This window comes from Podarcis muralis, chromosome 1 (assembly GCF_964188315.1).
Source record: "Podarcis muralis chromosome 1, rPodMur119.hap1.1, whole genome shotgun sequence".
Lineage (NCBI taxonomy): Eukaryota > Metazoa > Chordata > Lepidosauria > Squamata > Lacertidae > Podarcis > Podarcis muralis.
The window spans coordinates 23,453,188-23,474,647 of NC_135655.1; the positions used below are offsets into that span (position 1 = coordinate 23,453,188).

A 21,460-nucleotide genomic window follows, 5' to 3' on the forward strand; every position below is an offset into this window, starting at 1 on the left:
TTATCAGCATGGCATTTAAGGAATAAACAAAGATTTCTCAGCAAGAAAGAGAATGATTTAGAATTCAGTAACAATAAAATAGAAGTATATTTTTATTTCACTCCAGCTCTTATTCATTTGATACGAGCTGTTATGGCTAGTATGAATTTAGGGTGAGTTTTAACGCAGCAAGCATCCTCATGCCCAGTTAGAACTATGGTGCGCCTAAAACGGCACTGGTACATTCTTTACTTTAAATATATCTAGGTCCCTTTTAGTTTCTTTTGAAATTGATTTAATTAGTTTACTTGAAATCAGTAGAAACATCAGTGGATTGTCATGTTTAAAATACATATTTGCCATTCTGGAGCGCTGCACCTTAAAACAAACCGTACACTCTTTCCATTTCAAATGTTCCTCATTACAAAGCTTTTCTTTCTTCTGCAAGGAGCTGCTTTCTTCTTAAATTCTTCTAGAATTGCACTAACTTGTTTCATGCATTCATTTGTTGTTGTTTTGGAGCAAAATAAAGTTCAGCGTGTAGCAACAACCACGGCTGACCTTATGAAAACACTGTTGCCAAGCAGAAGAGCATTTTCCCCTTAGCAACAAGAGTTTTGCAGCAAGGGAAAGCAATTCAGTACCTTAGCTCCAAGGTTTGTTTGAGGGCGACAGGGCGGGAGGGTAACAACAATGAGGATTGGACTTTTCACTATAGCACAGCTGCATTTATGTAGTATACCAGAGAGTTTGCATTGTACAATCAAATAGACAGGAACAGGCATGAAAAACAAACATAATAACATAGTCAAGACATACGTTGCATACAAACAGTGTTCCACTGTCTACTTCAGTTCGATTCTTTTATTGTGAGGACTTGCAAACTTTTTAAAAATAAATAAATAATCCTTTTCTTTTTCCTTCAGAAGAGAAACAAGTAACTGTTTTGAAACCCTTCCATCTCTAAATGAATAATATATTCTGTTGATAGCCTTCTCCTGGCATATTTAGGATTTGGACCTGGGGGAGAGAGAGATGGTGCCTTATATTTATCAATAATCCACCAGTAAAAGAACTCAAAATAAATTATCTGGTGAAGTTTTGCCCAAAATATTAGATGTAGAATCTAGAACTATTTGAATAAGCTGTAATTTTGCCATTGACCAGAGGAATTCTTGAAGATCCTAGATAAAGTAGGATCACTAATACCCAATAATGTAAAAAATATATTGTGTTTCAATGTAGAATGGATATTATATTCCAATAGCCTTAGCTGACACAAAAATATAGTTTGACTACCCGTTAATTTTTGTCAGTTTTTATTATTTGAATGCAAAGTTCATTTATTGTGAGTCAGGTGGAGAGGAAGGATTAGCAAGGAATGTTTGCATTCTAAAACCCTCTTGGGTTTGTTTGTTTTTTACTACATTCATATTTTCAAATCTGAATGCCGCTTTTAAGATTTTATCTCGTTTGCCCAAAGCACTTGCCTGATTAGAATAAACAGATTAAATGTCACATGTGCCCTTTCTTCAAACGAAAGCACTAATAAATAGTTTCCTGGATCATTTCATGCTTCCTTTAGAGAAGCAGCCATGCTACTTCTGCTACCCTTTTAATCCGTTAGATAGACAATAAAATCCCTAAGAAGGAGGAGATGTCTGGATTCATTTATTTGCTGATATACTTTTAACCTTGTCCTCACAGTCAGTACAAAACCTGTACCTTTCTCTGTATGTGCAACTGATACAGCTGGAATACCCCCTCCCCTTAATACTAATTTAGAAAACTAATATTCCAAGCATAGTCACATCACAGAGTTGTTATAAAGGCATTGTTATTTTCAAAAATGCTAGTTATCCAGTATGGTTGAATTCTGAAGGATAAATAAAATCTAATGATGCTTTAGCTATAGTGGCTGACTGAAAAGAACTCTTTTTATTTAAAGGTATACTGTGTATGGGACGCAGGTGGCGCTGTGGGTAAATGCCTCAGCGCCTAGGGCTTGCTGATCGAAAGGTCGGCAGTTCGAATCCCTGCGGCGGGGTGCGCTCCCGTCGTTTGGTCCCAGCGCCTGCCAACCTAGCAGTTCGAAAGCACCCCCGGGTGCAAGTAGATAAATAGGGACCGCTTACAAGCGGGAAGGTAAACGGCGTTTCCGTGTGCGGCTCTGGTTCGCCAGAGCAGCGATGTCACGCTGGCCACGTGACCCGGAAGTGTCTCCGGACAGCGCTGGCCCCCGGCCTCTTGAGTGAGATGGGCGCACAACCCTAGAGTCTGGCAAGACTGGCCTGTACGGGCAGGGGTACCTTATACTGTGTATAAACAGAGCTCACCAAAGTACATTCTGCTTATTAAGAACAATCAACAGAATGGGAAATGTCACCTCTATATACCTTAGAGCAGTGGTTTTCAACCAGTGTGCCGTGGCACCCTCGGATGTTGCGGGCGATGCTGGCCTCTGTCCCTCTTTCCTTCCCTCCCTCCTCTGATGCCCTCTCGCATCTCTGCCTCCCAAAGGCCTGCACAGCTGTTTGTTGCAGCGGCCCTGGCTACAAGCTCCCCAGGCGAATGGTGCCTCTGGGGCTGGCCAGGGGGTACTGGTTGCCAGGAGCTGAGGCGGCCTCAGAGTAAGCAAGTAAGCAGGTGAGGGAGCTCAGCCAGCCAGTCTGCCAGCCCTTGCTGTTGGGAATGGACAGACAAGTCCCAGGACTCTGTGGGGCAGTGTGAGGAGGCAGCTCTCTTTGGGGGCAGCTCATAGACCAGGGGTGGTGGTAGCAGCAGCTGCCTGGAGGACTCCCAAGGAGAGGGGAGAAGAGGCTGAGGAAACGCTCCACACGGAAGGGTATTTTTCAAAGGGTGAGAGGCTGCCAGCTCTGCAGGCAAGGGGTGACACAACTGGGTTCCTGAGCCCCACAGGGGTGGTGCAGAAAGAATGTAGTTGGTCAAGGGAGCCATGGACTCAAAAAGGTTGAAAACCTTTGCCTTAGAGTGAATGTCCCGGGGGGGGGGTGTGGTTCCATGTATGCATAGTGTATCGTGATCTTTACATACTCGTTTAATTTGTTTTCTATGTTTACAAAGCATAGTTTATAGCCACTTGCTGTTCTGTTTGTTTTCTCAAAAGGCTAGCTTCTACCTGCCAGAATTTGAAGTGGAAGGAGTCCTCAATTGACTAATAGGTGGATGATCTCATTATTCTAGGAGTTTAAAAAGCTTGCCCTTATTTGAGAATACCAAAGAGGAAACTTCCCATTGGGAAAAATAATCCTGTTTTATGGGGGCGTCCTTCCCTCTTCCAAAAAAAAAATTGGTTCCCTACCAATTGCTTGACACAGAGGTGGAATGCCTCCCTTCTAATAATTGCACATTAATGTGTACAACTGAACTGTTTATTTGTGTGATGATGAAGAATGCATACTGCTTGTCTTAACTGTAATGGAAAATTGCAAGAAGTGCTGTTGAATAGCTGCCTTTTCCTCCAGGATTGCACAGCCTACACTTGCCCTTTAGGAGTTCCTCTCAGCTAAATCACCGGAGGCTCAGCCTCTGCACACATACATCTTCCATTCATTTTCCATTTTAGCATGTGCTCTTCCTCTTACAGAATCTGCCCAGAGCGCAGAATCCAAATATTTTGGGATTTGGTAACGGCCCAGCATTGTTGCCATGGCCTTCTCATTTGCTCTTCTCTTTTTTAAATTTGCAGTATTTCATTGCCGTTCCCTCAACCTCTTTCCCATGGCACTCTTTTCTCTGCTCGCTGCAGGCTTTGATACTTCACCAGCTTGGAAGGTACAGCCTGGCCGAGAAGATCCTTAGGGACGCTGTCCAGGTGAACTCCACGGCTCACGAGGTTTGGAATGGCCTCGGGGTGGTTTTGCAAGCTCAGGGCAATGACGATGCGGCAACCGAGTGCTTCCTGACAGCGCTGGAGCTCGAGGCCAGCAGCCCCATTGTCCCTTTCACCATCATCCCTCGAGTCCTCTGAAAGGCTGTCCGGGTAAATTGATGAATCATCATGTGAGAATGTTAGGAAGCATGCTGCGTAAGCCTTCCTCCTGATTCGAAGGGCGGCTCTTCAGGCTGAGAGGTAATGCAACAAAACAGGCAATCTGCTCATTACTGTGGGGGATTCTGACTGCGGAAGTGATACAGCATCTTATTGTTAATGCAGAGAAATAACTAACCAGAAGTGTGGGGGAACCACACACACGCCACCACCCATGTATCACCTGCATCTTCGCCCCATAGTAGTTTTAAAGCCTGACGCTATTGTTCAAATGGGTATTGTGCCATGTTTTATTAGGTGACATCTGAGTGTTATGTAAAACTTTAAATAGAATCAAACACCAACTGTAGAATAATAGATTCGAGTTAAAATTCAGTGGCAGAGCAGCCTATTTTTAACCAAGCCTGTCAAAGACATGTCTTTCAACCTCTCTGGGCCCGGAATCAAAATGTGAAATTTGCTGTGCTCCATCTCTGCAGTAGTCCAAGCAGACAAATTAACCGAAAGGTTTATGTTTTTAGTTGTTTATAACTGTGATGTGTAGCTAATTGTTATTGCCTTTATTTAGAAGAGAGGTTGTGTACAAGAATATTTATATTTTACCAATGTATGCCTGTTTAAAAGAAGAAGAAGAAATGAAAAGAAAATATTAGTTATTTAAGTTTAACTTTTTTATGTGAATTCAGAGTTTATTTATCAATGGAAATATGTAAAAAGATGCTAAAGACGGAATATTTACCGACATTCCTTATGCATTATAAACCCACTTGGCTCAATGGGAAGATTATGTTAATAATAAAAATGATTTTTGGATGGATATAGTGCTTGTCCTTCGTTTTGAGAGCTGGATGAAAATAATCAGGCTGCCCCAAAATGGCAGTCTGTACCATAACACAGCCACAGTAGAAGATACCTCTGTTTTACAAAAAGATGCTCAGAAGAACATCTAATTTGAACTATTCTAAAATCCAGGGCAAATGCCAGATCTGAGAAAAGGTCGAGATCCACCATTAAATCAGGGGCTCAACTGGGCTTACACATAGCATGCTGTTTCAGTCATGTCAGAATCCTCCAAGAAGTGGTTTTAGAGCATACCATGTGAGATGGGCTAATCTCTGTGACAAACAGCTGCCAGTTGTTGACCACACTTTCCCTTTGCTCAGAGTTCGCTGTCCAGCAGTCTTTTCATTTGCTGCACATAAGTATATGGAAGGTGTAAACCAATAGACCACTTTTATGTCGAGTTATATAATACTTAATACAAGCAGCTTGTCTTCCTATTTAAATCGGGGTCTGAGAACAGCCCTTGATCACAGCTGAATCAAAAACTTCATCCAACTGGCCTGGAAATTCCTGTTGAATTAGTCTCCAACGGGGAGCTGGGCCTGTTTTGTTAAAAGGTACTTAAAGCCACTGTTGGACCCTGAGATGGCAAATGCTATGGAGCATTGAAGAATTAGCTCTTATTTGGCCAGCAACTGTACAGACCCCTTGATCAAAACAAGACACAGCAGGTCTAATTGGTAATTTACAGAAAATGGAACCAATGTGGGTAGTCATTAGCAAATTAACTAAAAACATGCCTTCCTACTTGTAATTCCCTTTTGTTTGATCATCATGCATAGGGCTTTGGCCATGTGGCAGCAGCTGGATGGAGGGCAATGAAGTAGGTTCTGTTGTCCTTTAAAACATTAATATCCTGCCTTTTTAAAAAATCTGGCTAAAACACTGCAAAATCTATAAAAGTTGCATTACAAGCCCAGAATTGCAGCTTAACCAACAGCTATAAAGAGTGTTTTTGACGCGGCACTCATTTCTCACTAGTTTATGGTTGTGTTGTGGAACCCCTGGGAGGAAACTATCCAACTTGGATTGTAGCCCTTGTAAGTTAACTTCCGCACATGATCTGTAACAGTGCACTTCTTTAAAACAAAAACAAAAGGGAAGAGTGCAACACAGAATTGTAAGAAACACCCCACCCCACTGTTGGATTAGCAGTGGTGGTGACTGATGCCCATTGAGACCAGTAGGGCAGAAGGAAGAGAGGTCAACAGTAGGCGGAGCTAGATCAGTTATTGGCAGAGCTTGACCCAATGACTGGCTGAGTTCTACAATGGCAGCTAAAGAAGAGGAAGGTGGCAGCCCATGTAACATCCTCTGGACTGTTTGTAAGTAAGGCAGCAGGCAAGTGGGGGCAGACTGAGGTTGATGGGGCAGTGCCCCATTTGCATTAAGGACCCCACCTGCACCAAACGTGCACACCCACCCCTACTTTGTGGAAGGAAATTAAGAATTGTCACTGTGAGCAATTGACTTGAAATAGTTTCATACACGTGGGGGACACAATGAAAAACCTGTCTCATGGAAGATGGAGCAAGCCTGTTTTCTCCTGCTCTGGAGGGTAGGACTCGAAACAATGGCTTCAAGTTACAAGAAAGGAAATTCTGTCTAAACATCAGAAAAAGCTTTCTGACAGTAAGATCCTTTTGACAGTGGAATGGACTCCATAAGGAGGTTGTAGACTCTCCTTCCTTGGAGGTTTTTAAACAGAGGTTGGGGTGGCCATTTTAGATATGCTGTAAGCTGCTCAGAGTGGCTGGGGAAACCCAGCCAAATGGGCGGAGTATAAATAATAAAATTATTATTATTAAAAGTCATGGATGCTTTAGCTGAGATTCCTGCATTGCAGGGGGTTGGACTAGATGATCCTTGGGGTCCCTTCCAACTCTGCAAGCCTGTTGTTCTATGATTCTAACTTTAAACAGATGGATCTTAAGCTGGTGAAGGTCTATCATCTTTCCAGGGAACTTGACTTGCATTGTTGCCTTGTACTCAGTATTACAACTTACTGGAATTTCCCTTGAGTCTCCCTAGGAAAAGATTCTCATATCGGATCTTTCGGATGCCTTACAGATTTAACACAGAAAGGCATTGGGATTTGACAAGCGTCTTCCAGCTTTTTCCTCTCTTCCTCTCCGCCCCCTCACTTCTCCCCCTGCCAGCCCACCGCTTTGCTTACTTGCTGGGAGACTCTGGCAGGCGCACTGTTGGTTGTGCTATCTGGATTGGTGCTGACTTGGAGAATGGGGAGGCAGCATTTGCTTTGCTGAAAAGAAGAGGTTGATCGGTGACATTTTGGCAGAGCTAAAGCAGCTGCTTTTCTCTGGGGAGAGGCTGAGAGGGGAATCGCTGTCTAAAGCAGGCCATGGGGTTAACGCTCTTGTGTGTCCCTGCGTTTTCGCTCTGCGCTTCTCTTTTGCATCTGCGTGCCCCCGGCTCAAAATCTGCTTTGTACACAAGCGCCATGGGTGCCCTTCAGCTTCCTTTCAGATTGACAGGGCAGTTTCCTCTGGCTGGCTCCTGCAGCCTTCAGGGGGAGCCCAGATTGTTAAATGATGCCTGCCTAAACAGGATTAGCACAAGAGAAGCAGCAATGTAGGACCCTCGTGTGAGATGCCTGCAACTTCCATGATACAGTGAAAAGATGCTCAGGGTCTTTACCAGGGTCGGCTCCCCTCCCCTTCCCCTGCTCCCTACATCCAGGTCATCTATTCTGACACTTTTAAGGAAAACATCTGTGACAGAGGACAGCGTGAACTGATGCTCCACACTGACTTCTCCCCCTTTTTCAGTTCCATGATTCATGGCGAGCTGCTAAGCATTCTGCTCATGTAGCTTTTTGTACTCCAGTTCCTAGAAGAAAGCAGGCTTCAGAGGACCAGGCTGTGCCTGAAATATATCAGCTGCTCAGCAGCAGCCGAAATAGCTGCTTGTTGGTAGGGCAAATTCAGGGAAGAGTAGAGGTTACGGTGTATTGGTTCTGGCTCCAGAGGTAAGGCAACCTTTTTCCATTTCATAGTCATAAGAACAGAGGAATCTGCCTTATGTTGAGACAGACCTTTTGGCTCACCTAGGTCTGGATAGCTCAGTTGGCTAGAGCGTGGTGCTGATAATGCCAAGGTTGCAGGTTCGATCCCCGTATGGGACAGCTGCATATCCCTGCATTGCAGGGGGTTAATCTACATCCTCAGGGTCCCTTCCAACTCTATGACTCGAGGTCAGTGTTGTCCCTGTGATGACTGGCAGCAGCCCACCAGCATTTCAGCCAGGGGTCTCCCCTACCAGAGAGCATGTGGCCCAGACCCTGCCAAACTTTGAGCCAGCCCAGCACAAGTGGAACTAACTAAGTCTTCTTTCGGAGGCTTCATGGTGTATGAGGAAGCAGTGGGTCCCAAACACTGAATGTGGCCCCACCCTGAGACTCGCTGCAGCATACTGCTGGTAAGAAATGCAATTGCGACACTTGGCTGCTCCTCCCTGCTCTTAAGACAGTGTAAAGAGCACAGAGTTAGGCAATGGACTACCCATATACCAGCCCATGGGAGGAATCCACTGGAATGAGAGTCAGTTGAGGTGGAACAGCCTAATGAGAGCTGGATTTGGGGAATGGGTGACTATGCTGTCACAGCAGTGCCTGCCATGAGTTGCAAGGGGGCATTGTAGTCGTATGAGATTTCTTTTTTACATAGATCACTTTTATTTATCAAAAGGTGGGAGAGAAATCCTCAGGTGTTTTAAGGCTGGGCTGGGTAGTATGCAGTCCCATGACTCTATATGGCCCTCAGCCTCATTGCATATGGCCCTGGTTCCTGCAGAGGGCAAGCAGCAGGTGAACAAGAGGAAGCAGGGGGCAGAAGGAGAGTGTGGTGCACTTTGGGCTCTCAAAATTCAGCGGCACCCTGTGTGATGCTAAAATCTGGCACCCCTACCTCTTGTGCTCAGTTCTACAGCACTGTTGTGGCACCCCTTGCAGCACCCAATACAGCTGCACTGGTTGTACTACCCTAAAATTGCCTCCCTTGGCACCAGCCCTGTCCTCCACAGGCTCCTGCAGCACCAACATGTGGCCCCCAACAAATTGCCCCCAAAGGAACGTGGCCCTCAAGCGGCTGAGGGGGAAAGGGCTTTTAATGTATATTCTTCTAGATCAGGGGTTTTCAAACTGTGGCCGATGAGCTTCATTCAGCTGCTCTGTAAAAATGCAATGAAAAATCATACAGCATCTAGAGCAGCCCATTCCAACTGCTAGAACAGGAGGGAAAATCATTAAGCTGGTCCAGCAATTTTCAAGTGGTCAGGGGGTTGGAGAAGGTTTGGAGATCGTGGAAACACCACCCACCCAAATGCTGCAAAATGGAAGCTCCATGAGGTCTCCCTCTTCAGAAAGACTGAAGCAGCACCTGTTTACATCCTTTTCATGACGTCACTGTCTCATTTATGCGCTGTGCTCTTTGCCCAAATAAACGTTGCACATCCCAGGTTTCTGGTTTCAGCGAGCCTAATTGCCCCAGAGAGACCTTTGCAGCACTCTTTTGAAAGCACTCTTTCCCCCATAGGCTCTGCAAAGCCATGCTGTCATTGGTAACAGTGGAGAAACAGCAACAAGGCTTTGAATCAAATGCTCCCTTTTTTCTTTGCTTTCAGCAAGAATGACATTGTTCGAAGGAGCTGGTTGCTGCCTTGTGCCCCAGTCGGGTTATGCAGAAGCTACTCCGTTATGAATTAGTCATGGAAATTAAGTATGCGCGTGTGTTTTTGGAAGCGAGATGATTCGTTCTGAAGCAGCATTCTTGTTTGGTATTTATACAGCATGTAAATCTTGGAGGAGTTTTGCTCACTGCTGAAAGTCAAAGTGATGTAATTTCACTTGAAATCCAGTGGGATGCAATGGAGAGAGACTTTTTGGCTCAAACAGAAGGAATTGCCATGCTAGATTAGCCCGAGTTGCTGCATCCTGCTTTGAACAGCAGCTGGCACTATATTTCTGAGAAGCTCAAAGGGAGGCCTTGAAAGTAAGTGCCGTTTGCTGCTGTTTGTTCCCAGGAGTATCTGGTTTTTGCAGGTACACTGCCCCTCTACATGGAGGCCCCATTTAGCATCTTTCAACTGAGTGGGATAGACCAACATTTGCCATGGGGTCATGGTGTGGCATCGGGCAGCTAATGTCTCTCCATTTCTGTTCCCCTGCTACACAACTCAAATAAGAGTAATAAGTAGGACTGCAACAAAATGTTGCAGTGTAGAGCTGTCCTGCTCAGGGTTTCAGCCTGCCATAACATTTTCTAGGCATTCTCCGTTTCCTTTTCTTCCCCCCCAACCCCACAACAAGCGCTCAGCATTCTGTAGGCACTGAAGATGCTCAGTTCTCATTAGGCTGTGTTTTTTGGGGGGTGTCTTTCAGGGTTCCCCCCTTTTGTATCTCTGCAACCCTTGGGGTTCCCTTGAGTCCTCTAACAGCTCCATCCTGCTCATGAATGGTGCGTTTTTGGCTATAACCAGCACTCTGATAATGAGTTCAGTGTTGGTAAATATGATAGACCTTGTAGAGTTGTTGTAATGTCAAACATCTATCCTTGATTTGAGCCAGTTCTCATTTGAGGCTCAGCACTATGTACAAAGGAACACGGGGGTCAATTGGTTGGTCCATCTAGTTCACTATTGTCTACACTGACAGCCAGGGATTAAACCTGAGACCTTCTGCTTGCAAGGTAGATATTCTACCACTGAGTGATGGTCCTTATTTCCACTTGCCAGGGGATCAACACCAGCATAAGCATGGGCAGATTGCTGATAAATGAGCAAAGCCAACCTGCCCTAGGTAGTAGAATTCCCAGCTCAGAAGGAGGAAGTTCCAGGTAGACTTAAGCCCCTGCATCACTCTTGGCCAATGTGATGAATATTATCTTTCAAAATAGAATGTTGAAATAGTGTTGCTCATCATAAAATCTGAAAGAAGAGCAAGTTTTGGATCTTTTGTTCAGCCTCCTCTTTGTACAGTTTGCCCTTTGCATCTAGTTATTATGTTGATGTGACACAACAGAGCCTACTGAGCAAGGGACAGGGAAGGCATGCCAGGAAGAAACATCGCACCTCAGGAATGCGGCCGTCCCTCAGGCTTTGCCTTGTATCATCCCTGATGGTTCTGCATCGGTCAAAATTCTGCCAGCTGCAGAATTATTGCAGCGCATTAAATGGCAAGCAGAGTGCCTTACTGCTCATGCGTGCACATTGAGACGCATGTCAGTACCAGAGACAAGATGCACCAGCTTTTCATCAGAAAAGTTAACATCCACTGACTAAACGGAGGGGACTAAATGTCAAATGGAAACCTTAGTAGCTTTTTTGAAAGGTGTCCCCTACCCCACAATTGCTTCTTCTTGAAGCCAACTCAGCTGGTGTGAACAGACAAGACTTTAGCCAAAATAAGGCCATGGAGAAAGAAGAGAGAGGGTATCAGAATGCTCAGGGGAACATCGAGGTTTGCAGAAACACAACAACAACAACAACAACAACAACAACAACAACAACAACAACAACAACAACAAAATGAGCAACCTTTGTGGTGTGCAACTGCTGCCCCACACAGCCCAATTTGGACTGAGTGGTCAAGGAATGCTGACTGTTTTGCAATTGCCAGGTGAGAGAGATGGGAATGTTGGGTAGGGCCCGGCTGGCTGCCTAGCTGGCACATTGAACAGGAGCGCTCCCACATTGCAGCATTTTCACCTGAATGCCAAATAGCAAAACAGGGACAAAGCAAGGAACCCTTACTTTCCTGGGACAGGTAGCAAAAGCCAGGGCTGTTTTGGGTAAACACGGATTGCATGCACATCTTCCAGGGGCACCTCCATGTTGTCAGATTCATGGGCTTCGTTCACCCTTCTGTTATATCCTGGCAGCAGCTGGAAGTATTGGCGACGCTTCTCAACTCCCGCTCAGTGAAGTTTTCCTATAGTGCTTGTTCAGCATTTCAAGCATGTTTCAGGAATCCTCCAAGACATGCCCTCTGCCTTTTTGCTCAAGGAGCACAAAGCTCACTGGGGCACAGCCACGGCCCTCACTGCTGACTTCATTTGACTCAGCACAAACACTTTGTCATGCCTCCGCGTTGATGGGTGGGTTTTTTGTTTTGTTTTGCAAGCGAATGGAAGGTACACAGGGAGAATGTTAATTACTTCGTTGTGTTTTTTCCCTTGCAAGTTCCAAACACGGGAAAGCACTTGTTTGTGATTACAAATGACAGTGTCTGCAATGAGCCATTCTTAATTTGCTCATGATTACAGCACACAAGACTCTGGATTGAGAAAACCTCATGACTTATGTTTGTACCTGATAGGGTGGAGGCATGGTAAGCCTGCTTCTTTCTCTCTGACGTTGTGTACCAACCAGGTTATAATAATATAGTAATAATTTATTATTTATACCCCGCCCATCCGGCTGGGTTTCCCCAGTACTTGGGCCCTGGTACGCAAGGGGGAAATGCAGCTCCGTTGTATTTGGATGCTGGCTTCAACTAATTTCGAGATTGCTCTCTTGAATACAGTCACAATCTGGCTCTGGTTGGTTTACAGTAATGCTTCCCTCATGGCTGAGTAAGACATTTTTGCCGCCAGCAAATCCAAATGGCAGTTTCCCAAATTAACACAGGACATGGGCAGCGGGGCGTTTTCCTGTGAACCTCTTAATGAAATGAATGGGTTCTTGTGCAACTGTTGCTTCTTGCATTGGGGCTTACACAGACAAATTTTCTCCCCTGCTGTGCTACCCGTAAAATGGCCTGCTGAGATGGCTGCTTCACCTTGACCTAGCAGTTGTAAGAGCAGCCTGCCTCCACCTTTCTCTGCCTGTACCATGTGGAACAGTGCCTTTATGCAGGGTCTGCATCATGTGTGTCAACACTCACTTTATGTGTCGTGCAAAAATATATGGCCCTGTCATCAACAGTTAACATGAGAGTAAGCCCTACTGAGTAAACATGGATGAGGTTAAGCTGTAAGTATGAAGAATTTGTCTGTGTATATTTGATCTGTTTCGCTTTAAAATATACATGAATGCAGGATCTTAGTTTTTCCTGGATCACCAGTTCTGAGGGTTTTGCAGAAACACAAGCAGAATTTCACACATGCAGACAAAAATGCCTTAATATGACAGAAACTTGCAGCTCTCCAGATGCATTTGTCACAGCCTATGTGAACAAGATGCGGGAAAATCCCTACAAGGTGTTTGCCGTCAGCACATTCCTTGTGGGCAAGCGAAAACCTACCTAATTCACACTTTCCATGTCAGTCTTAGAACTGAGACACAGCCATCCTTCGAAATTCAAACTTCTCTGAATTTTGCAATGCAGTTCTCCAGTCAAATAATGTGTACAAGAATGCACATACTAGGGTAACTTATGCATAAACATGCATATATTCGTGAAAATAGCATACAAAATGTATTATATTGAAGTGGTTTGCAAAAATGTGTACATTGGGGAAAACTGCATATAAAAATGCATATTAGGAAAAATTGGTGTCAAAATGTTGGTGAATTTTCATGAGGGCTTTGCCATAACAGTTTGCAAACTTGAAACAAAATAAAACAGAACACACACACACACACACACACACTGTGGAGAACAGAACTTAAGATTGGGAAACTGAGACACCGAAATTGACAGTCACCCATCCCAGCGAGTGAGTGAGAGTGTGAGAATGGAGCATGGGAAGAACTGCACTGTCTGTTCTGTGTTGTGGATGGCAGCCACAGATAAATATGGCCTAGCTTCCTAGGAAGGGGACACTGGGAGGACAGGAGGAAAAAGAATAAATTTATTTCTCAAGGTTTCATCCTGCCATAACATTTTCTGCATTCCCTGACCTCAGCTGCCAGTCACTGGCTTTTGGCCTGGAAAGCAGAGAGGAGAGCTGCTGAAATCTGGCTGATAAAAGATGCCAACTACAAATGGAGGGAAGCTCTCCAGTCTCCGAGTGGAGAGAACCCGGCTCTTTGCCAACCTGAAGCCCAGAGCAGCCAAAGACAGAGAGAAGGCAGGAGATAAAGCAAAACAGAGTGGTGCTCCATCGCCAAGCTCATCTTTGGTTTCTTTCAAAACATTATAATCAAACACAACATTTGGGAAGGCCTTCAAGAACACACACACACACAGAGAGAGAGTCACGGTTTCTAACAATTATTTTATATGTGCAATTGTTTTAATTGTTTTTACATGTGTAACTATTTTACATATGTTTTTATTATATTGTAAATCACTTTGAGGTGCCTCATGGGAAGCAATAACTCACATTTATTTGTTAAATTTCTCAGCCACCTACTACTGATATTGATCATAATAAATAAATGGGTTGGTGACCTTTTGTGTGCGGTTGGGAGTGTGATCAGGAAGATGCACCAACATTGGAGATCTCCTCTGCCTTACTCTCATATGTTCACTCATGTGACGAATTCATCTGAAGACATAATACAGAAACATAATTTTGATGTAGTTTTATTTCATTTATTTCTCACCTTTCTCCCAAATTGCTCACGGCGTCATTATTCTTAAAATTGATTTATTTAATATTTGAGAGCTGCGCATCTTTTCTCTCTTGCACATGAGGCAACTGAGGAATGAAAGCAGGAGATATTTGAGTACAACCAGGACATGAAAAGGGAGAAAAGGAACTGTTTTAAACAATGCCAGAAGTTTGAGTAAAGGGGTGTGTGTGGATACATGCTGGGAGGGAAAAGTGCCCGCTTTGAACAGCAGCAGAGATTTGAATAAAGCACAGAAGAAGAGACACTGACAGGAAAAAGTGATTTTAAACAATGTCAGATGTTCGTGTAGAGTGAGCAGGGAGTGACATGAAGGGGCAGAAGTGGCAGTTTAAAACAAGATATGAGTACATTGAGAAGGGAGTTTGGGAAGGGTTTGATGTATGTGTTAGCTTTTTGATATTAGCTTCTGTGTTGCAACCATCTCTGATATTTCTCCTTAAAACTGGTCAATTCATTTTTCCTTAAAAAAAACAAAAACAAAACTCCAGTGTCTCTCCATCCCTGAGTTACCCAAAACACTGCTGGAAAATGGGGTCTGTATGTGAAAAGATAGGCAAACATGGACTAGAAGAGAAAGGTGGCTTCAGAAATGGAGCTGGGAAGGTGAAAAGTATGCTTAATAGTTGCATGGGGTAGTAAGGGAAAGCTCTAGGGGGGAATGGCAGAGACGTTGGTGAGCAGAGCAAGCAGGAGAGCAGCCCCTGGTATTTTATGAATTTAATAAAAACATCTAATCGTTCACGGGAGACTCTCACAGAAGCACAAAGAGGAAAGCCAAAAAAGACAGTAGAATAATATAAATATAAATGAGCATGTATACCCTAAGCACATACAAAGGCAAAGGGACCCCTGACCATTAGGTCCAGTCGTGACTGACTCTGGTGTTGCGGCGCTCATCTCGTTTTATTGGCCGAGGGAGCCGGCGTTTGTCCGCAGACTGAAATATTAATGTCTAGAAACTTAGGAAAGGGAATTTCAGTCTAAAGGACAGTATCAAACAACATGTTTTTATTTAGTTATCAATATCTCATTTTTAACACCAGCTCTCTAAATTTCATACAATACAGTGGTACCTCAGGTTGCATACGCTTCAGGTTACAGACTCCGCTAACTCGGAAATAGTACCTCAGGTTAAGAACTTTGCTTCAGCATGAGAACAGAAATTGTGCTCCGGCAGCAGGAGGCCCCATTAGCTAAAGTGGTACCTCAGGTTAAGAACAGTTTCAGGTTAAGAACGGACCTCTGGAACAAATTAAGTTCTTAACCCGAGGTACCATTGTAAAATATAACAACAAAGAAACACTGAGCATTAACTATAACCAGAGCAGTCATACAACTAGAGGTGGGTGGGAACCAACAGTTAAAAACAACAACAACAGATGGTCTATAAAAACAGCAGAATCAATTATAAAATGTCTTTTGGAATGAATAAAAAAAGGTTTTAAATACCCACCTAATAACAGGGAGGGAGGGAGTTTGTCAGATCTCCCCAGGGAAAGAGTTGCATATGTTTAAAATACATATCCCCCACAACTGGCATTGGGGGAAATTAAAACAGTGTCTAGACTCAGCAGCCTGGCTCTGGTTGGAGAACCACTGTGAACTACAGCCAATGATCAAGTTACAGGTAGGTAGCTGTGTTGGTCTGCCGTAGTCGAAACAAGATAAAAAAAAATCCTTCCAGTAGCACCTTAGAGACCAACTAAGTTTGTTCTGGGTATAAGCTTTTGTGTGCATGCACACTTCTTCAGATACACTGAAGCAGAAGCCACCAGACCCTTATATATAGTGAGAGGGTGGGGAGGGGTATTACTCAGAAGAGTGGTGGGAATGGGTGACTGGCTGATAGGTGTGGTATCTGAAGGTGCTACTGGAAGGAATTTTTTTTCTTGTTTCAGCCAATGATCAAGTGGTCAGCAAAATGTGGAGAACCGAATTTAAGATTAGAAAATGAGAAACCGAAAGAACCAAAATTTACAAGTCCTTCTGTGCACGTTAATGAGACAAATTTACAACAAATAAACAACAGCTAGATTACCTCGTTAATCCCTAATTTCATTTTATGCTGACCCTTATCCTCATTGTATTTCCTGATTTCTATGACACTAGCTCAGATTCGCACCAGTGCTATTTTTCTAGAAAAAAGAGATGGTGCAGGAACTCACTGTGAACACCTCCCTCATTCCCTTAGAATGACAATGGCGCCCACCTGAGAGGTTCCGGCAAGTTCCGGCTGAAAAAAGGCCTTGCCTCACACTCTCCCTCAGATCCTCTTGACTGGTTTCTAACTACCTGGAATACTTTCACTAAAGCAACTCCTCCCCCAACATTCCAGAGACCAGGCATCATTTTAATCATAATCATAATCATAATCCTATTCTGCCCAGCATCCGAGGATCAATATAAAAACACAAAAAATCCATAACTTCATATCAAACAAAAACAATACCCCAGCCCCTCAAATACTGGGGAGTGCCCAGCACTGCCCAGGAATTCAAAGAAATCCAAAAATACTTTGGTTTTTATACGCATAGTGTAATTTGTGAATTTAGAGTGTGTGCATATTCTCCCTTCACATTATTTCCTCCTCATTCTTTCTCTGAGTTTAGTTATCACCACTTTGTGTGACTTTCAGAGCAAGCAAGCAAGTAGCCTTTAACTCATTGCAAAGGACTTGGGAAGAAAAAGAAGTGTGTGGGGGAGGAGTTTTCTTTATCAGATGTAAACTGGCTAAGAATATTCCATGTCAGCAGCCACATTAGGCCTGATCTCCATGGAAACAACTGCAGGAAACCTTGGACTATGGGAGAAACACTAAGAAGCAATCACAAAAAACTATGTGATTTGAGGCTCATATTCCAACAATTATTCTGTATTTTAATATCCCAGAACAGCTGTTGATGATTTGTTGTTGTTTAGTTGTTTAGTCATGTCCAACTCTTCGTGACCCCATGGACCAGAGCACGCCAGGCCCTCCTGTCTTCCACTGCCTCCCGCAGTTTGGTCAGACTCATGTTTGTAGCTTCGAGAACACCGTCCAACCATCTCATCCTCTGTCGTCCCCTTCTCCTTGTGCCCTCCATCTTGCCCAACATCACGGTCTTTTCCAGGGAGTCTTCTCTTCTCATGAGGTGGCCAAAGTATTGGAGCCTCAGCTTCACGATCTGTCCTTCCAGTGAGCACTCAGGGCTGATCTCCTTAAGAATGGATACGTTTGATCTTCTTGCAGTCCATGGGACTCTCAAGAGTCTCCTCCAGCACCATAATTCAAAAGCATCAATTCTTCGGCGATCAGCCTTCTTGATGGTCCATCTCTCACTTCCATACATCACTACTGGGAAAACCATGGCTTTAACTATACGGACCTTTGTTGGTAAGGTGATGTCTCTGCTTTTTAAGATGCTTGTTGATGATTACCCAATCCTATATCCATGCACACCCTGGAATATACCACAAGGCTTTCCAGCTTGCCATTTGAGCATGCTATAACAGAATACTATTGCTGTCCCAATCTGAGGTTTCATTCTTCCCGTTAAAGAGGAGTTTGCAGTCCTCATGGTTTTGAGGAAAAGGCTTAGAAATGTGTGGGCACAGATACATAGTTCAGGGACAAAGTTCTGATTTGCACACTGTTCAAAAACTGTTGATATCTAATGGGTAAGAAAATCCAGTTTGCAGAAAAAATACAGTATGGAGACAGCATGTACAAACGAGCAGAGATGTCTTATTTGGGTTTTGACTGTTGATAATTCAAGAAGGTAATCTATTATTTTAAGTTTTTTTGGGGGGCAGGAATGTGAAAGGGAAAAGGGGACAAGATCATGCAAGTTTTGCTCATGATACTAGAACCCCACGTCATCCAATGAACCCAAACAGTGGGAGATTCACGAGAGATATTAATTTTAACATGTACTTTCATTAGGTGTCATTGTTTTATAACAGTTTAAAATTGTTGATCTGATAGATAGACAGATCATGTTATTTTTAATGAATGTTTTAGATTAGATTGTATTTAATAAACCACTAAGATGTCATCATCGATTAAGCAATGTATACATTTAGTTACAGTAAAGGTAAAGGGACCCCTGACCATTAGGTCCAGTCGTGACCAACTCTGCGGTTGTGGAGCTTCCGGGTCATGTGGCCAGCATGACTAAGCCGCTTCTGGCGAACCAGAGCAGCGCACGGAAACGCCGTTTGCCTTCCCGCCAAAGCGGTACCTATTTATCTACTTGCACTTTGAGGTGTTTTCGAACTGCTAGGCTGGCAGGAGCAGGGACTGAGCAATGGGAGCTCACCCCGTAGTGGAGATTCGAACCGCCGACTTTCTGATTGGCAAGTCCTAGGCTCAGTGGTTTAACCCACAGCGCCACAGTAAATGTAGATAAATACAGTACACAGTATAGGTCTCTAGTCTTCAATTAATGTATACAAAGAACGTGGCTCTCCCTAAGTGGAAGATATAATTTATTCAGCTATCATGTCTCTAATACTATATTAACACTAGCCAAAGACTACCATTTAGTTCTAGCACAGATAACAGATGACCTAAGCACTCTCTTCAGCACATGCTAGAATCCCCAAGGTCAACCAAGCACCATTGTGCCCTCTCTCGTTCCACGTCTAGATCCTTTTGATTTATCCATTAGCAAACACTTAAACAAAATAAAATTGTTAACTCCTCGCAGCAAACCTACATCTTCAGTAGTGCCATGTCATAAAAGCATCTGAAAAACCTTGCTGCATAGGTTCAATAGTCCAGCAATTCTAGCATCCTGCTTCCCACTGCGGTCAGCCAGATGGTGCAATCTTGCAGATATATAACTGATAACTAGATTTCCTGCAAGCTACACCCACTGGCAGGTTTCCAAAGCAGCAGTCCAAGAGCTACGTGGTTATCCTTCCCATCCACATTTATGAGGTCTGAGTGTATATCCCAGTTTAGCCCTGGAAAGTGTCTTCCTCCTCCTTCTGTATAGCAATGGTGATGGAAGGGCACTATTTGGTTTAGCTAAATTTCACAAAATGGAAATCCTGTTCAACAAACAAACAAACTCAATGATTCACGAATCTGTTTCATTAATGTAACACCTGACACTATTTGCATGCTAGAACGATGTATAACAAACCACACTCATCTCCTCTATGCTACCTTTGACCCTTGGCCAAATCGCTGACACTTTGTAATTTGCATTTGTCTTATTCAGTTGCGGCCTGTGGAAGGAGCATGAGTAATAAAAGCTCCCACACTAACAGGATTTCAATATGCATGCATGCATGTAGAAGACTTTTAAATAAAAAGGCACTCCCACCCACCGACCTTTTCAAAAACAAACACTCCTATATAGCATGGAAGCGGAAGCGGCAGAGGACCCCAGTTCCATCCATCCCTGTCCTAAAGTCTTTCATGTGATATTTGAAGGTGTAAAGGTAAAGGGACCCCTGACCGTTAGGTCCAGTCACGGACAACTCTGGGATTGCAGTGCTCATCTCGCTTTATTGGCCGAGGGAGCTGGCGTACAGCTTCCGGGTCATGTGGCCAGCATGATTAAGCCGCTTCTGGTGAACCAGAGCAGCACATGGAAACACTGTTTACCTTCCTGTTGGAGCAGTACCTATTTATCTACTTGCACTTTGACGTGCTTTCAAACTGCTAGGTTGGCAGGAGCTGGGACCAAGCAACAGGAGCTCACCCCGTCACGGGGATTTGAACCGCCGACCTTCTGATTGGCAAGCCCTAGGCTCTGTGGTTTAACCCACAGCGCCACCCGCTAAGCACAAATGTTGATGGACCAGCCTTTCCAATCCCCCGACATTGGCCATGCTGGCTGGTGCTGATGGGAGCTGGAGTCTCACAGGGGCAGCTTGCCTCTCCTACAGAGTTATAACACAAGACATTAAACCTGACAAATTTCCCTATTCCTTGCAGCTGTTGGAAGAACAAAAGCCTTGGACTCCCTTGTGGGCGCTGCAGGGGTGGGGAGAACCTGTGGACCTCCAGATGTTACTGAGCAGTAGTTGCCATCATCCCGGACCTAGAGCAAGGTTGGAGTGTTGGAGAGGAGGAGCAAGTCCAGGAGGCTCATGCCAGTGGGAGTGAGTCCTTGGCAGGCACCCAGCCAAGCTGACTCTTGACCCCAGCCCTGTAGTCATGCACAACAGCCATGGAATGCCAATGTGTTTGCAAAGGATTCTGGGTCATGTTCCAGCACCCACACTGAAGTGTGGGTGGGTTCCCACGAGGCAAGACACAGTGGTAACAGCAAGAGCCTTTATTGAACTACATAACTGGGAAACAGAGGCAAAGCAACTACTTATATACATTTCTGGAAGCCTGGGCCACTCCCACGCCCAACGTGATTGGCTGTCTACACTTCCAAGCTGCCAATCATGACTCAGAGTTCAAGGGCCAATGGCAGAGGCTAAAATCCTGGAATGTTCTGTGATTGGACAACATGTATCGAATCAGCACACAGGAGCCCAGAATCCTTAGTCCAGACTCAAGCTTAGGCAAATAGAGCACTGAATACATAACACACACTTGGCTCATAAGGAGAAGTGGCTGTGTCTCTTGGACCTCAAACTTCCCAGAATGCACCCAACACTCCATTGCAGTGGCATTAGGTAGTGGTGTTATCCAGGAAAATTCCTCATTCCTAAGCTTTAAAGCTATTGGAGGAGGAGGAGGAGGAGAGTTAGGCACCTTTGGCCACATGGTGTTGCCGTGGAGACTTTTGCATGTCGTTTTCCTGCCCATTCTAAGAAAGGAAAGTGCTTTCAGCTGAGCAGATCCCAGGTTGACTCAGCATCTTTCAGTAGCTCAGCTCCCTTCTGTGTTTATACATATATTTTTAAAAAGTTAAAATAAAGGAGAGCTCCTGGGGGACAGCAAATTAGCAGCCAATCGTATGACATTGTTTGTCTTTCTTCTGACAGATGAGCAATCTTCTCCCCCCCCCCCACCTCCGCCAACACACACACACACACACACACACACACACACACACACACACACTTTCTTTTAAAGTAAGAGTTGGCTGCACTTTCTTTTTAATGAGTTTCTGGAGTACAGCCCAATTCTGATCAAAG

The 21,460-nt window shown here is 44.3% G+C and overlaps 1 protein-coding gene across 4 annotated transcripts in view; it reads left to right on the forward strand.

Annotated features, from left to right (window-relative positions):
- TTC7B (tetratricopeptide repeat domain 7B) overlaps positions 1 to 4,408 on the forward strand; it is a 104,249-nt gene extending 99,841 nt beyond the window's left edge. For all 4 annotated transcript variants that reach the window (XM_077924798.1, XM_028717729.2, XM_077924803.1 and 1 more), the window contains one exon: positions 3,749 to 4,408. In XM_077924798.1, coding sequence (XP_077780924.1) covers positions 3,749 to 3,970 — 222 coding nt within the window. In that variant the 3' untranslated portion in view covers positions 3,971 to 4,408. The remainder of the gene's footprint in view (positions 1 to 3,748) is intronic.
- The last annotated feature ends 17,052 nt before the right edge of the window (positions 4,409 to 21,460 follow it).